We start from the raw sequence: 12,939 nt of genomic DNA, 5'->3' as shown, positions 1-12,939 counted from the left end.
AATATGGCATGGTTGACGTATTTACAGTCACTACATAACTTACTGTGTTTGTAATTGCTAGTGGCCAATTATGATATCAAGTTACATTTTCTCATACTGTGATATGACCCCATATATTTTTTTAATGGAAATTTAAGGGCTTGTTTGTGTAATGTGCCCTGAACCTTCTTTCAATGACAGCTTTTTTTGGGTCATGAATTTATGACCATCAGAGTAAAGAGATGTTGCATATGTTGCACCATCAATTAATGAAAATCACTGTGCCCATATTCATTTGTCATTGTGTGCTAACTCTGCTTAGAAATTTGGTCTTGTGTAACATTTCAAAATTCTAATTAATAAATATAATTAACTGTTACTATGCCCCAGTTTATTTAATTGTTACATTTCTTCCTTGTGGTTTGGAATTGTATGACTGCTTCGTGCTCTCTACTTTTTTGCCTCCTTCCTTTACACGGATTCATAAAGACACATCTGTTTTTTCTGTCTCATGTTTGACCCACATTGGTTTTCTCCTTGGAAAGCAATGGTTCCATTTTTAGCTGAATGGGACTTCTGTTCATAACTTTATAGCATCAATAACATTTTGTGGTCCTGTGTTTATGATCAAATTGTGTTCTCACTTCATAATTCTATATTTAATCAAATGGATAGATGTGATATTTTAAAATATTTTATATATCTTTTTCATTCCAGGGTAATTATCTCTCCTCATTGTTATTCACATGGTTTTTATTTGCTGCAAAATGTACAGTGCTTCTTTAACATAGGTGGTTGTTGTAGTGTGTAGCAGTGACTTTAATTGAACTATCACGCTGTCCTTATTTTGTGGGTGTCTTCCCATATGGATGGGCTTTGAATTACCTGCAGTGTTGCAACTCTGGATTTTCTCTATAGGCGTTGTGTTAAATTTGACATCTTTAGGACTATAGTAGTAGTAATTTAGTAGTAATCTATTTTAGTTTTCTCTTTCTGTTAAAGGTGCCTGGCTTTGTTCTATTTTCAACCAGGGGTGCCAATTTGTAGAATGTTAGCAATAGTCTTTTTTATTTAATAAAAGTAAAGTAAAACAGTAAATCATTTTTGGTAACTCTTCAGCAGTATTGATTACCTGTACATCAACACTCATAAAGTGTGGTCTGATCATCACCCATGGCAAGGGAATTGGGAAATATATAATGTAAAATAACAAAAAACTCCAAATCTTTTATGCTTGTAGAACAATCCTAAAGCCCCCTGTAGTGCAAGTTGAAAAAGTCCCAGAGCCTTGGAGTAATTACTTTTAAAATAATGTATTCATGTGTTTGTGTACCTGGATTCCTGTTAAATAAATGAACTCGGGGTTGTGGACTCAAGCTACTTTAATGTTGTTCTTTTCAGAGTTTGCGCTGCTCAAGAAGAGTATGCTAATATGAGCCATCAAAAAAAACAACTTGCATAATGCTGGAAGGGTCACAAAGTGACTTAAAAGGCTTTAGAAATTCGCCAGTCTACATTTAGGGAGACAGGAGCACAACCTATAGACTCACTAGTGAGGTACAGAAACAACCCTGAGTGACAGCCAAAGACTTGAAGGTATCATCGGAGCTGGCTAACATCGGTGTTCATGAGTCTACTGTAGTAAAACATGGACTAGGCAGGCTGTCAATAGCAGGGCACCACCAGGAAACCTCTGATTAAGAAAAAGAACAAGTACAGACGCTTTATAGAAAATCATAGTAGTTGTAAACGCAAACTTTCATTAGGCGGTAACAGTTATTTTTTTACCATCAAAGTCGATTGGCAGCCTATTGATACTGGCCGTTAATCATTTATAGCTGTTACGATGATAAATAATCTCTGGAATGTTTCAACGTCTGATACAGTAACATCAGAGAGGTGCTAGTTTGAAAAACAATCAAGTCAGACAGCAGGTGGAGTGCTGCTCAAGGTTTCCTCCTGTTAAAAGGTAGTTTTCCTTTGCTACGATGGCGTCATTGTACTCTGGTTGTGTAAAGAATCAAATCTTGAGTCTTCAGGACCAGAGAAACCCACAGAGGCCTGAGTAAAACCTGCTATAACAGATTGGACACAACTGACCCAATAGGTGTTTTTTAAGATTGTTACTTTTCTAATATGGTGCATTAGTTGTGTATTTTTAATGAAGTAAATATCTAATGCAACATTAGACTTATCAATTTTTAATGCAAAACTGAAGACGCATTTATTTTAACTATCATTCTGCCTTTTATTGTTCTGAGCATCTATTCATTGTGTTTTAGTTATATACCTTTTAATCTTATTTATTTTATTGTTTCTGTTACATTCATTGTTTATGGTTTGTCTATCTGCACAAGCTGTCTTTTGTGAAGTACTTTTTGGTTTTTGTAAAATAAACTTTGATTTGATTTTAATAATTAGTTATTAATCAGATGTAAAAGAGCAGTCTGCTTTTCACAGAAAATGTTCCCTCAAACATAAGACTTCACAGCATGTGTCAGACCTTTAATCTGTGTGTGTATGTGTCTGCATGAGTGTGTGTTGAGGTTAATGAGATGAATTTGTGTGGGAACACTCTGGAAAGTCAGGAGCAGACAACCATGCTACATATGTGTCATCTGCATGATCAAAGCTTCAGGCCAGCAGAGGTTTGAAGCAGTGAATTGAATTGAATTGAAACTGAATTGTATGTATTCTGAATTGTATGTATGTATTCTGAATTGTATGTATGTATTCTGAATTGTATGTATGTATGCTGAATTGAAGCAGCATACATACTACTAAAGTGTGTGTGTGTGTGTGTGTGTGTGTGTGTGTGTGTGTGTGTGTGTGTTGTGGTGTGTGTGTGTGGTGTGTGTGGTGTGTGTGTGTGTGTGTGTGTGTGTATGTGTCCGGTCAGACATTTTGACATTTTTGAAGACTTGCAGAGATTTAAGGTTGGAATGCACTGAGAAATGTTTAATAGCTAAACAGGATTTGATATTAATGGACATAAAGAGGTGATCTACTTTAATCTCTGCCAACATGGCTGACTCTAGTGCTGCTTAAGAACAACTAATCATTGAAGAGACATCATATCTAAAACTTTCTTATGAAAACCCATCCCATGAAACCCATCTGTTTTTTATCAGAACCAGCAAATGTGTACCGTATGTATGTGATGAAGACTACAAAGCATATTGGCTTCAGTGTATTGTGTTTTTTTAAATTATGAAAACATGCCTGTAAAAAACGTATTACTTCGGTGATTTCCCCCCACAGCTAGGGCATTTTTTCATAGGGATTCAAAAGAAAAGTCATGAGGTCACCACTCTTCATGACTGTAATTTCTTTGAGCTGTGTCAGGTGGGTGGGTGGGTGGATGTGCACAGAGCATGATCACAGTCCTGCACCAGGCAATTTCCCTCTTTTCTTTCACATTAATAGGGGAATGAGAAGCATAGCAATAGGGAGAGAGAAAGGAAGGGGAAGGGAGACCAAGAGGAAGGGATGAGAGAGTTTGAATGAGGCGAATGAATGAAAACCCTATCCTTGCCTGCTGAGAGGACGAGACTGGTGTATATGCTCTGTTTGGTTTTATCACAGTCTTTTCCTCTTCAGCCCACTCTTTCTTGTCCTTTTACCGCTCCACATATCTTGAGTGTGACATGGTTTCTTGACTTGTGAAATTAGCTGTCTGATGCAGAATTTTCTTTGCATGTGCCCTCTTTTTCTCTCTTGCCAGTGGAGCAACAATAAAATAAAAAAGCATTTTATTGTGTAATGTGAGGCTCCCAGTAGTCATTAGGACTTGATCATAGTTTAAAATTGAAAACGCCATAAACATGAGAGCCTCTAGTAACACCAAATTCTTAACAAACTAATTAATTTATACAACTATGATATAAAATATTTTTTTCCCTTTATATATACCATTACCATTATATATACATATATACCGTTAGTATGGAATTCCACAATTCTTTTAGTTTTACACTGCCTCTTTCTTCAATAAAGCATTTTTGGGGATTTGAGCCAGTAAAAAGGTATTTGCGGGGATACAGGGAGATGTTTTGAGACTAAAAAGATATCACACAAGGCCTTCTTATAGAAGTCCTGTAAAAGATTGCAGTCTGGACAGGGTTAATATTTCAGTCTTTTTAACCTGAGATGTATAGAAAATATACGCGACTAAGGCCGAGAAGATCTGCGAAGGAAGTTACAGGCCAGGGAGGGCTCAGGAAGTTACCCACAAATATGACAAAAGTCTATTTTTGGAACATCAGTATTGCAGCCTTATTTGTCCTTCAGTCATTGTTATGTCTGAAACAGAAAACCACCCTCAAGACATGGCAGAGGTTGTCTCAAAGCCATGCTGATGCAATGGTTGGACACAATCATCTTGATATGCTAACTTTGAGAGTATCTCAGAAAGTGGCTGATTCACTGTTTGAAGTTAGCGTTCATGGTGTTAGGCAGATGCACTAATCTTTTCTCCATGAGCAAAAACTCACTTAATTTTGTGGCTAAATGCTGAAACACACAGTTCTTAGTTGCTCTGCTCTATAGTGATTATGCTACATGGATATAGAATGGGTTTTGTATCAAAATATATATTCAAGCATAATTAGTTTTGAGAGCAGCATGTGATCAAAATAGTTCATTACAAATAAGACTAACGTAAAACAAATATTGTAATGACACACAGGAAAAGTTGTTCTCAAGCCAGATTAAGTGAAAATAAAAGACTTCCAAGTGTTCTTATCCAGGAAGTAATGATGACTTTTACAGATCTTGAAACAGGTGACTGGTTTAGGATGAGTGTGTGGTCAGACATTATTGTCATATCTGGCTACCAGCCAGCAGAACAACTGATGAACCCCCACGTCATCCTGGAAAATCCAGTGAAGGTCTGCAGTCTGATTCTGTAAAGGAGTAAGACATGATGAGCGATGGATGAAGAGGGTGTGAGGGGAATACGATATGTGTGTCATTGGTCTACCAGTTGTCGCAGGCTCTTGTTCCCCACCTGTCTCTTTGGACAAACTCACTATTTTATTTATGCCAGCACTCCCTTTACTCTTATTCCTGTTCCATTATATATTTTACTGGGATCTCCAAATGCATTACATGATGGACCTGAACTAAACGTACTTTTACTACATCGTTCTCATCATTTAGAGAACTTGAAATATTGAAGTAAAATTGGCATGCCCCCCTCTCCTCTGTGCACTCCACAGCTGTTCATGTTTCAGGGTGTGCTGAGGGCGTGCAGGCATATCACTATTTGAATGATGTGCCTTTTGACTGGCCGTTGTTGTGGGTGTGGTGACATGCTGATAAAGGGTTAAAAAACAACCCCAAAACAAAACCCATCATAAACTGTACATTTAAGGGGATGAATCTATATAGATTCAAAGACATGAGAAGGCAGCACATGTGGAGTTCAGGGTCAAAAGTTTTACAATGAATGACACATTTCCTTAGCCCTGAACTTGCTGCAGTGCACTGACTCTTTTTTATATCACGGCACTTCCAAGGTCGTTTTAAGGAGATGTTGCCACCATTCTAGTTCACTTAAAGGTCAATGCAAACTCAATATAGACATATTCAAAGGCATATTTGGGCATGGTTTTAAATTGTACTTGAAATAATAAATTTCCGTCTGATTACTGGAAGGCTGAATGTGTGTTGGAGTATGGTGTTTTAGCCTATGTTGATTTGAAAGAAAATTGTGTTTCTAATTTGTTAATATCCAAATTTGCTTCTATATTTTCCCCCTACATAGAACTGATGAATAACCAAATAGGATGTAAAACACTTGCATGCTTTATTATCTATACTCAGTTTCATTTTGGAGTTGATACTGAGGCTTTGGCCATATAAAGTAATTGAGTTTTTTTAGGACTTGATGAATTGTTGGAAATGATTGTGTAAATTCTGTCTTCTTCATTTTGTTTTGCAAAATGAATAACTACCATCAAATACCCTGTCATTCTTATCATATTTATTTCTAGTCTAGTCCATGAAATAATATTTTAATGCAGAATTTGTAAAGTTATTTAGATGTTCTCAAGGATGGCATCTCACGCAAACATGAATGGTCCTCAGAACAGATTTTTAGCGCTGACTGTCTCTCTTTGAAGCCCAACTTCTCTGATAAATATGAATCTGTGAATTCACACGCTGTTTGGAAATTCCCAGAAGCAGTATTGCTCTGTCTGTGAATCTGTCTGTTACCAGGCTTAATAGACACATATGGAACTTTATCTTTATCCACTTATGTGTATCTTCTGTACTGTATCTTCATTTCAGAGGTGATTAATGATCCTCATACATACGAGGCTCTAGAGTAGATTGATTTGGACCTGATTAGGACCTTGTTGAAATACTTCCACAGTAATGGCATCTTATGTAAACAACAGTCCATGCTTTATTAAAACTTGCCATAAGGAAAGCTTCATTTTGTTAGCCTTAGGGTGTTAGTCAAATGCTCCATAAAGGATGTAGGCCAGCTACTAAATCTAGACATTATTGACTGTGTGTTTCTGTGTGTTTGTGGAGAAGTGCTTAACAAATGTGTCTGCCGTGTCCTGAGTTTCTCAGACAACTGTTGTTCATTCCAAGTCAGGACCTTCAAACTATGTACACCAGGAGGCTTGTGGGGTTATGCTAACGATGACTGAAGTTTATACTGGTAATTGCAGCCATTATTCAAGAGACTATAATAACGATTGCAATGAACAAACAAACGTTCAAAACTATGTAACACAAACACAAAAAATAGTGAAAATTTTCCTTGCCCTCAGTTAAATGTTTAATTCCAATACTTGAATAATGTCATATGAAATATGGGTTGTGTCTCTGAAAGTTTCGTAGAATGATAGAAGTGTGTGTGTTCTTGTACTTGCCACATACTGAGTACAAGAACCAGATTCTTCTAGCAAAGTGAGGACACTTATTTGGATTAACGACATTGTGGCTGGTTTCCACAATTTAAGAGGACTGTTTAAGGGTTAAGACATGGTTTTAAAGTTAGAACTGGGTTTAGGTAGCAGTTAAGGTTAGGGATTAGTTGGGCTGGTTCACTTAGATTAAGGACCTGGGTAACGTACAGTATTATGATTATGAAAGTCCTCACAAGGATGTGTGTGTGTGTGTGTGTGTGTGTGTGTGTGTGTGTGTGTGTGTGTGTGTGTGTGTACACATGTAAGTGAGAGAGAGAGAAATGCATCAGTTTGTTTTAAATGAAATGTCTTGCGTTGAATGAGGTCATAATGATAGAAGGAGCATGGACTATAAGTTGTCACCTTTATCTCGTTTTGTCTCTAGTTTTACTGATTGTCTCTTTTCCCTCAATGTCGCTGGTGTTGCTGTGGCGTCAATTGACTGACCGCATTAAGATTAAGATTAAGATGTACTTTATTCATCCCCGTAGACAAATTGAATTGGTCATCAAAGGTAAATACATTTATTTCAGTTTTGTCACTACTTTGTGTAATGAAGTGTTTTCTCAAACCGTAAATTTAACTGATAACACCTTTAAGGTTTGTGTTTGGTGTGTAGACTGTCTGTGTGTGTCTGTGTCTCTGTCTTTGTGTATGTTTGTGTCCGGGGTTTTCTTTGAAGAAAGGACCTGTTTTTGACATAGCCGTGTGAAAAGGAAAGTTTTGTGGCATTCAGGATAGCTAAACTAGAAGAAGTTGTAGATTAGTCTGACTGTTTGAGTATTTTAACTCTGACCATCACTTCTTTTTAAGGTGTGATTTTGGATCTTGTAAAACTAAGTTTAGAGAAAGAGTTCAAGTGTGAATTGATGGATGTCAAAATCTCTGGGAGGATTTTCTAAAATTAGCATTTAGTTGCTTTATTTTTTGGAGCTATTATAAGTAATTGCATAAACATAAGCTTTATTTGATTTTGTAGCTAGATGAAGAAATACAGTTTACTGTAAAATACCTATCCACTTGTGTGTCATTTATCTGGACATAATTAGCAAATAAAAGTTGTATAACTGCCTGAAACTGAGCAAAGGAAACCATGAAATGTCATCTTTTAAATAGCCAAGAATCTTTGTGGTTTCTCCTGCATCTTGGTCTGCAGTTAAACAATGACAACCAATCATTTCTCAATGATCTTGGGAAATGATTAAACTTTTAATTGTGTTTGCACATTTTGTGTAAATGGATGCTTTGGGTGTTTTTATCCTTCTACAATATATGTTTACATATGCACACACATCTTCAAAGTAATTTGGTTGAAAAGCTTCTTGTTGCCATCTTCAAGTCTCTGTCATTGGTTTGAGGAAAGTTTGCCCCACTCTGCAATGCAGAATTCTTTCAGCTGGGACATGGTTAAAGGGTTTCTTGCATGTAAAGCCTTTGTCTGATTGCAGAGATGTGGACTTCCACATCACCGGTTGCCAGGGCCAATGCAGGTCCTAAAACAACGGGCAGCTCTCGAGGTGAACGTGCTCCCAGGGCCAAACCTGGGCACGTTGGTGGTTGTGTTAATCATCCTCTAAATAGACTGTTACTTGGACAGTTAAATGGCAGATTTGGAAAGCTTGTGAGATCTTTTTAAATCCCATGCTAGACTCATAAGCTGACACAATCATTGTGATAGCTTCAGACAGCTCTAGCAGTCTCACCATGGTGTTCACACTCATTTTTACAGTCATGAGCTCACCAAAGTCCACGACTGGGGTTTAATCAGAATACACCTCAAAAAGTTAATAAATGAGAATAAAAACTTGGAGGTAATGTTGCCAATAAGTGTCGGTAATGGTGATGTACAGTATGTGGCATTAGTACCAGTGGAAAGTTGGGTGATTGGATCAACACAGAATTTTGCCAGTAAATACAATTTTAGTTTTGGTCAGAACCTTGAAGGTTAAACTCATTAGTATTTGTTGCTCGCGAGTCTTGAGATACTGTTTCTAGTGCGGCGTGCTGCTGTTAATTTTAGTCTGGTCGTAATGTCTTATGAAAATTGCATGGTATTTACAATGCTGTTTTCATGTTGATCAATGTGCTCGCTACTAGTAGATCCTTCTCAAGCTGTCATTTTGATTGAGTCACATATGTTGGCTGTCATGCACTGAGCAATGAAATAAAGATTTTTTTGTGGGCTTTTTAAAGCAAAAAGGCAATAAAATCAAAACAACCTAAAACGTAATCCCCGTCCCCTCTGACTGGCAAAGGAAATTTGTACTAGTTGTGTTTTTAACTTTTTTGAACTTCCACCTAACTACACTGTTAATTTGCAACATTATATTGACCCAACTGTCAGCTGATAGTGACACACACATGAGAAAGAGAGAGGGAGAGCAATATGAAGTTAACTGAAAAATGTGGCAGTCAGACATTCATGGATTGTAAGAACTCCAGTAAACATACCACAGTGCTTAAAAAAAGTGCAGCTGATTAATAAGAACACGCCTCTGCTCGTTTTCTCGTCACACACACTCAAACACACCAGACATGATCGCTTTGGTTACCAGCGAAACACAGCTCTGGGAGTGACATCACCCACCTCGTGGCCAAAGTCCAGTTCCTCTATCCGGCTTAAAGCTGCTAACACACTGCCACACTTAGAGCTACCGTAACCGCAGATATACACTCAGCGAGAAGACTGGCAGTAGAAGAATGGAGTAAGAGATGCAGGATTATCTCCGTGATCAGGGATAAAACATCCCTCACAGCCAAGATTGACCAAGCCTCACAGATCAACTGCTGCCGTCAGACTTTTTGGCTCCTTCTTTCATTTTCTCTTGTTTTCACTCACCTTTTTCTAACCACTTTATATATTATTGCACCTTAATTCACTTTGTCATGCTTTCAAGATCACCTTTTGCTTCCCCGTTGACAGTATTTCTCATCCTCCTTTAAACAATTGATTTTCTCATCTGTCTGCCTTTCCTCTTCCTCTCTCCTGATGTGGAGAGAAGGAGGGATGAGCCACATGGCTGCTTACCGGCAGTTCCTCCAGGACTTGGAGGAGAAAAGAGGTTAGTGGGCACATTTATGAGCAGTTATCAATCCTGAAATAATTATATAAAATGGGTGGTGTTGTAGTTTGTGTTGTGTTCCACTGAGGCCACCACAGCACTATTATAAGGCTGTTATCACGTGTGTTTTCTCCTGAATGGATTGAGGTGCGGTGGCAGAAAAGTGAAATGCTGCTCATGTGGTTTGCTTATCGATACAGCGAAACAGCACAAACCACAGAATGGGCTGGGCCTTCAGCAGGTGTCATACCTGCTCCCTCGAGATACCTGTGTTACTACATGTTTCTTTAAACAACGCCTCAGGCGTAGAAAGGCGTGCAAAAGGCGTATGAAAGTTGATAAGGCAGAAAAAGTTGATTGCCAGTTCATGATCAAAGCTAATTTTCTAATGAATAACTCGTTTAGTTCTTAATGACCCATGCTTGCAAATGAAAAGGGTAAAAAGCCATTCTGTGAAATATCCTGTCCTGTTTCCCTCATCGCTGTTGTATGTAGTTAAAATGTAGGTCAATAGAAAATGACCCACCTTTATGTTACCGTCTGCTTCTACTTTAAATGCATTCTTACCACTTATGCGGCATTATTCTGTCAGCTCTAATCTCTTAATTAGCTTTAGTCATTGATGGTCAGATGTTCTTAATGGTCCGTGTTCTTTGTTGTGGGCTTTGTGTCAGTGTCTCAGACCTTCAGACATGGTTTTTATACAAAACAGCAGTAAAGAATTGTGTAGATGGAGCTTAAGAGAAACTGGAAATAAATAAAACCATCATTGTCTGTTCTCCACCAAATAGGCTTGATTTTCATCTGCTTTTTTATATTGAAGGATTAAAATTCCTTCTTGTAATACTTCTTACTTTTACTGTGGCCACAGCAACACATGCTACCACTTGTGCAACTGTGATATTATGTGGCAGCAGCTGCACCATCAGGCCATGCATCATGGCAGGTTTACCATCACTAGTATTCTGCTTGACTATAGTGAAGGTTCAGCTCAGTAATTAGCTAATGAAGCAAATCATCCCCAATGTAATAAGGGGATCAGCCATTTCATAACACAAGGTCAAATGCAGAATACAAATTAAAAATCAAATAACAATGTACTGAGTTTTTCTTTAAAGTCAGAGTGAAGGTCACAAAATACATTTCACCTGACTGACATTGTTCTTACATGTGTTGCGTTTAGTTCCACTGATAAACTCTATTGGTTCTGAAATAAATCAACAAGTATCTCTTAATCTGACAGAGGACTATTGCACAGTCTTACAGATGTGTAGGTATCAGTGTCACATCCAGCGTGAACAGATTAAGATGAGTTTATTGAAGATTCTTTGAGGTGGCTCAGGGATTCCAAAAGGCTGTTTGTTTGTACGTGTTTCTTTCATATGACATGAGTTGCCCCTTCTCGGAAAGGTTTCATGTTGGCCTGGATGTTTTATTTCCATTCTGAGTTTTCTTTTTTTGTTTTTGTGTGTCAGTGTAGATTTATTTCAATGTCCTCTTATGAATATTCCCTAGTTCACTGACTGTAAATAACTTTTTCAAACAGTTACATATTTATCCCATAGAATAGATCCCCGTAATTGTTTGAAGCAAGCATAATGCAGCTGCAGAGACTTCATCTCAGTGGCAACTTGCTGTGGTAGGTGCTAGGTAGGTACTAGGTGCTATGGCTTTACTACATCTAAGGTGTGACGAAAGGCAGTCAACAATAATCTTTGATCATTTTTATCGTGGTTGTGCATGAGCCCTCTGGTTTTTGGCTCAATGAATGGAAGACGGTGAGTCACCCATCGGAGTGGTGCATATTACTCATTATTTACACTGCTTTCAGAGTTCCACTGACTCTATATTAGCAACTCAAACAAAACAATGCAAAAAAGTATACACACACACACACACACACACACCACACACACACACACAGGATATATAAATGCCACATCTGTCTCGTATCAGCAAAAATCTTCATTCACCCTACATGCTTGATGTGCTATGCGTAACTGCTGCAGACTTGTTTCCTTTGTTGGCTGCCTTTGGGGTCAGAAACAAATTGTGTCTCCTCAGTATTAGCCTAACTAACTGTCCTGCTTCACTGTACCTTTTAAATTTCCTCTTGTCACCACAAATTATATTTATTGATAGATGAATCGATTGATTGGTGCATTCCAATATACTGTTTTGTTTATTTCTGGGCTTCTCTTGCAATATCTGCAATAATAAGTGTATTCTTCACATAATAATATTGCAATTCTAAACTCTTTTGGTTCATAGTTTAGCCTTAATGGAGAGGCTTGAATATTGTGATGTATTTTGTGTGACTTTGGAACAATATGTAGAATGATTGACATACTTAACGATGATTTATCATGATGGACAACATTGGGTGTCATTATTGCTTCAGTACATCACAACATATGGTGACTGTATGATTATGGTAAATCATATCTGTGTTGTTTCATTCTTCTTAACATTGTTTGAACATACAGCTGGTGCAGCCATGAATAGACCAAGCCCACAGTGAGATGTCACACAGAGAAGGCCTAATATCGACTGCTCCCCGAAACAGTAATCTACCACATGTGGTTTAGTTTATAATAATCCAGTCACATGAATGTTTTTTTTGACTTTGCTGTAAATCTGTTAGCTGCCTGGTTGTTACTGCTTGCTACTGTCAGAACATTGTTTTTTCCTGACACGTCAATGAGCATTACATTTTCTCTGAAGGAACACAGAGATGGTTACTTAATTTTTTTAGTCTTGCGTGTACATTTTCAGTAGTGCCAGACTAGTTAAATTACATAAATGAGGATGATCCTCACCATGAGTATAGATCTGTTTGTTGTGAGGGTTCAAGGACCTTAAAGGCATCTGCTCAAAGTGTCTAATGAGGATGTGTGGATGGTGGGGACACCGGTAAAGCAGGCAGGACCAGCTGGACGATGAGCATGTGATTATGGAAAAAGGTTGAGAAG

At 37.8% G+C, this 12,939-nt stretch overlaps 1 protein-coding gene and 1 long non-coding RNA gene across 9 annotated transcripts in view; both read left to right on the top strand.

The window, feature by feature from the left end:
- macf1a (microtubule actin crosslinking factor 1a) overlaps positions 1–12,939 on the top strand; it is a 140,618-nt gene that overhangs the window by 21,985 nt on the left and 105,694 nt on the right. Inside the window, exon 1 of one of the 8 annotated variants that reach the window (XM_057034646.1) lies at positions 9,624–9,967. The exons of the other annotated variants lie outside the window; for them this stretch is intronic. Coding sequence (XP_056890626.1) covers positions 9,895–9,967 — 73 coding nt within the window. The 5' untranslated portion in view covers positions 9,624–9,894. Of the gene's footprint in view, positions 1–9,623; positions 9,968–12,939 lie in introns of those variants that run through there. 8 annotated transcript variants of the gene reach the window in all.
- LOC130526760 (uncharacterized) lies at positions 1,512–6,971 on the top strand. The gene is made up of 2 exons (XR_008950855.1): positions 1,512–2,802; positions 2,879–6,971. It is a non-coding gene; the product is annotated as an uncharacterized LOC130526760 (long non-coding RNA).

The sequence above is a fragment of the Takifugu flavidus genome, chromosome 6, assembly GCF_003711565.1.
Source record: "Takifugu flavidus isolate HTHZ2018 chromosome 6, ASM371156v2, whole genome shotgun sequence".
NCBI classification, from domain to species: domain Eukaryota; kingdom Metazoa; phylum Chordata; class Actinopteri; order Tetraodontiformes; family Tetraodontidae; genus Takifugu; species Takifugu flavidus.
Note: the sequence above shows the minus strand (reverse complement) of the source record. Positions and strands in the feature narration are given on the sequence as shown.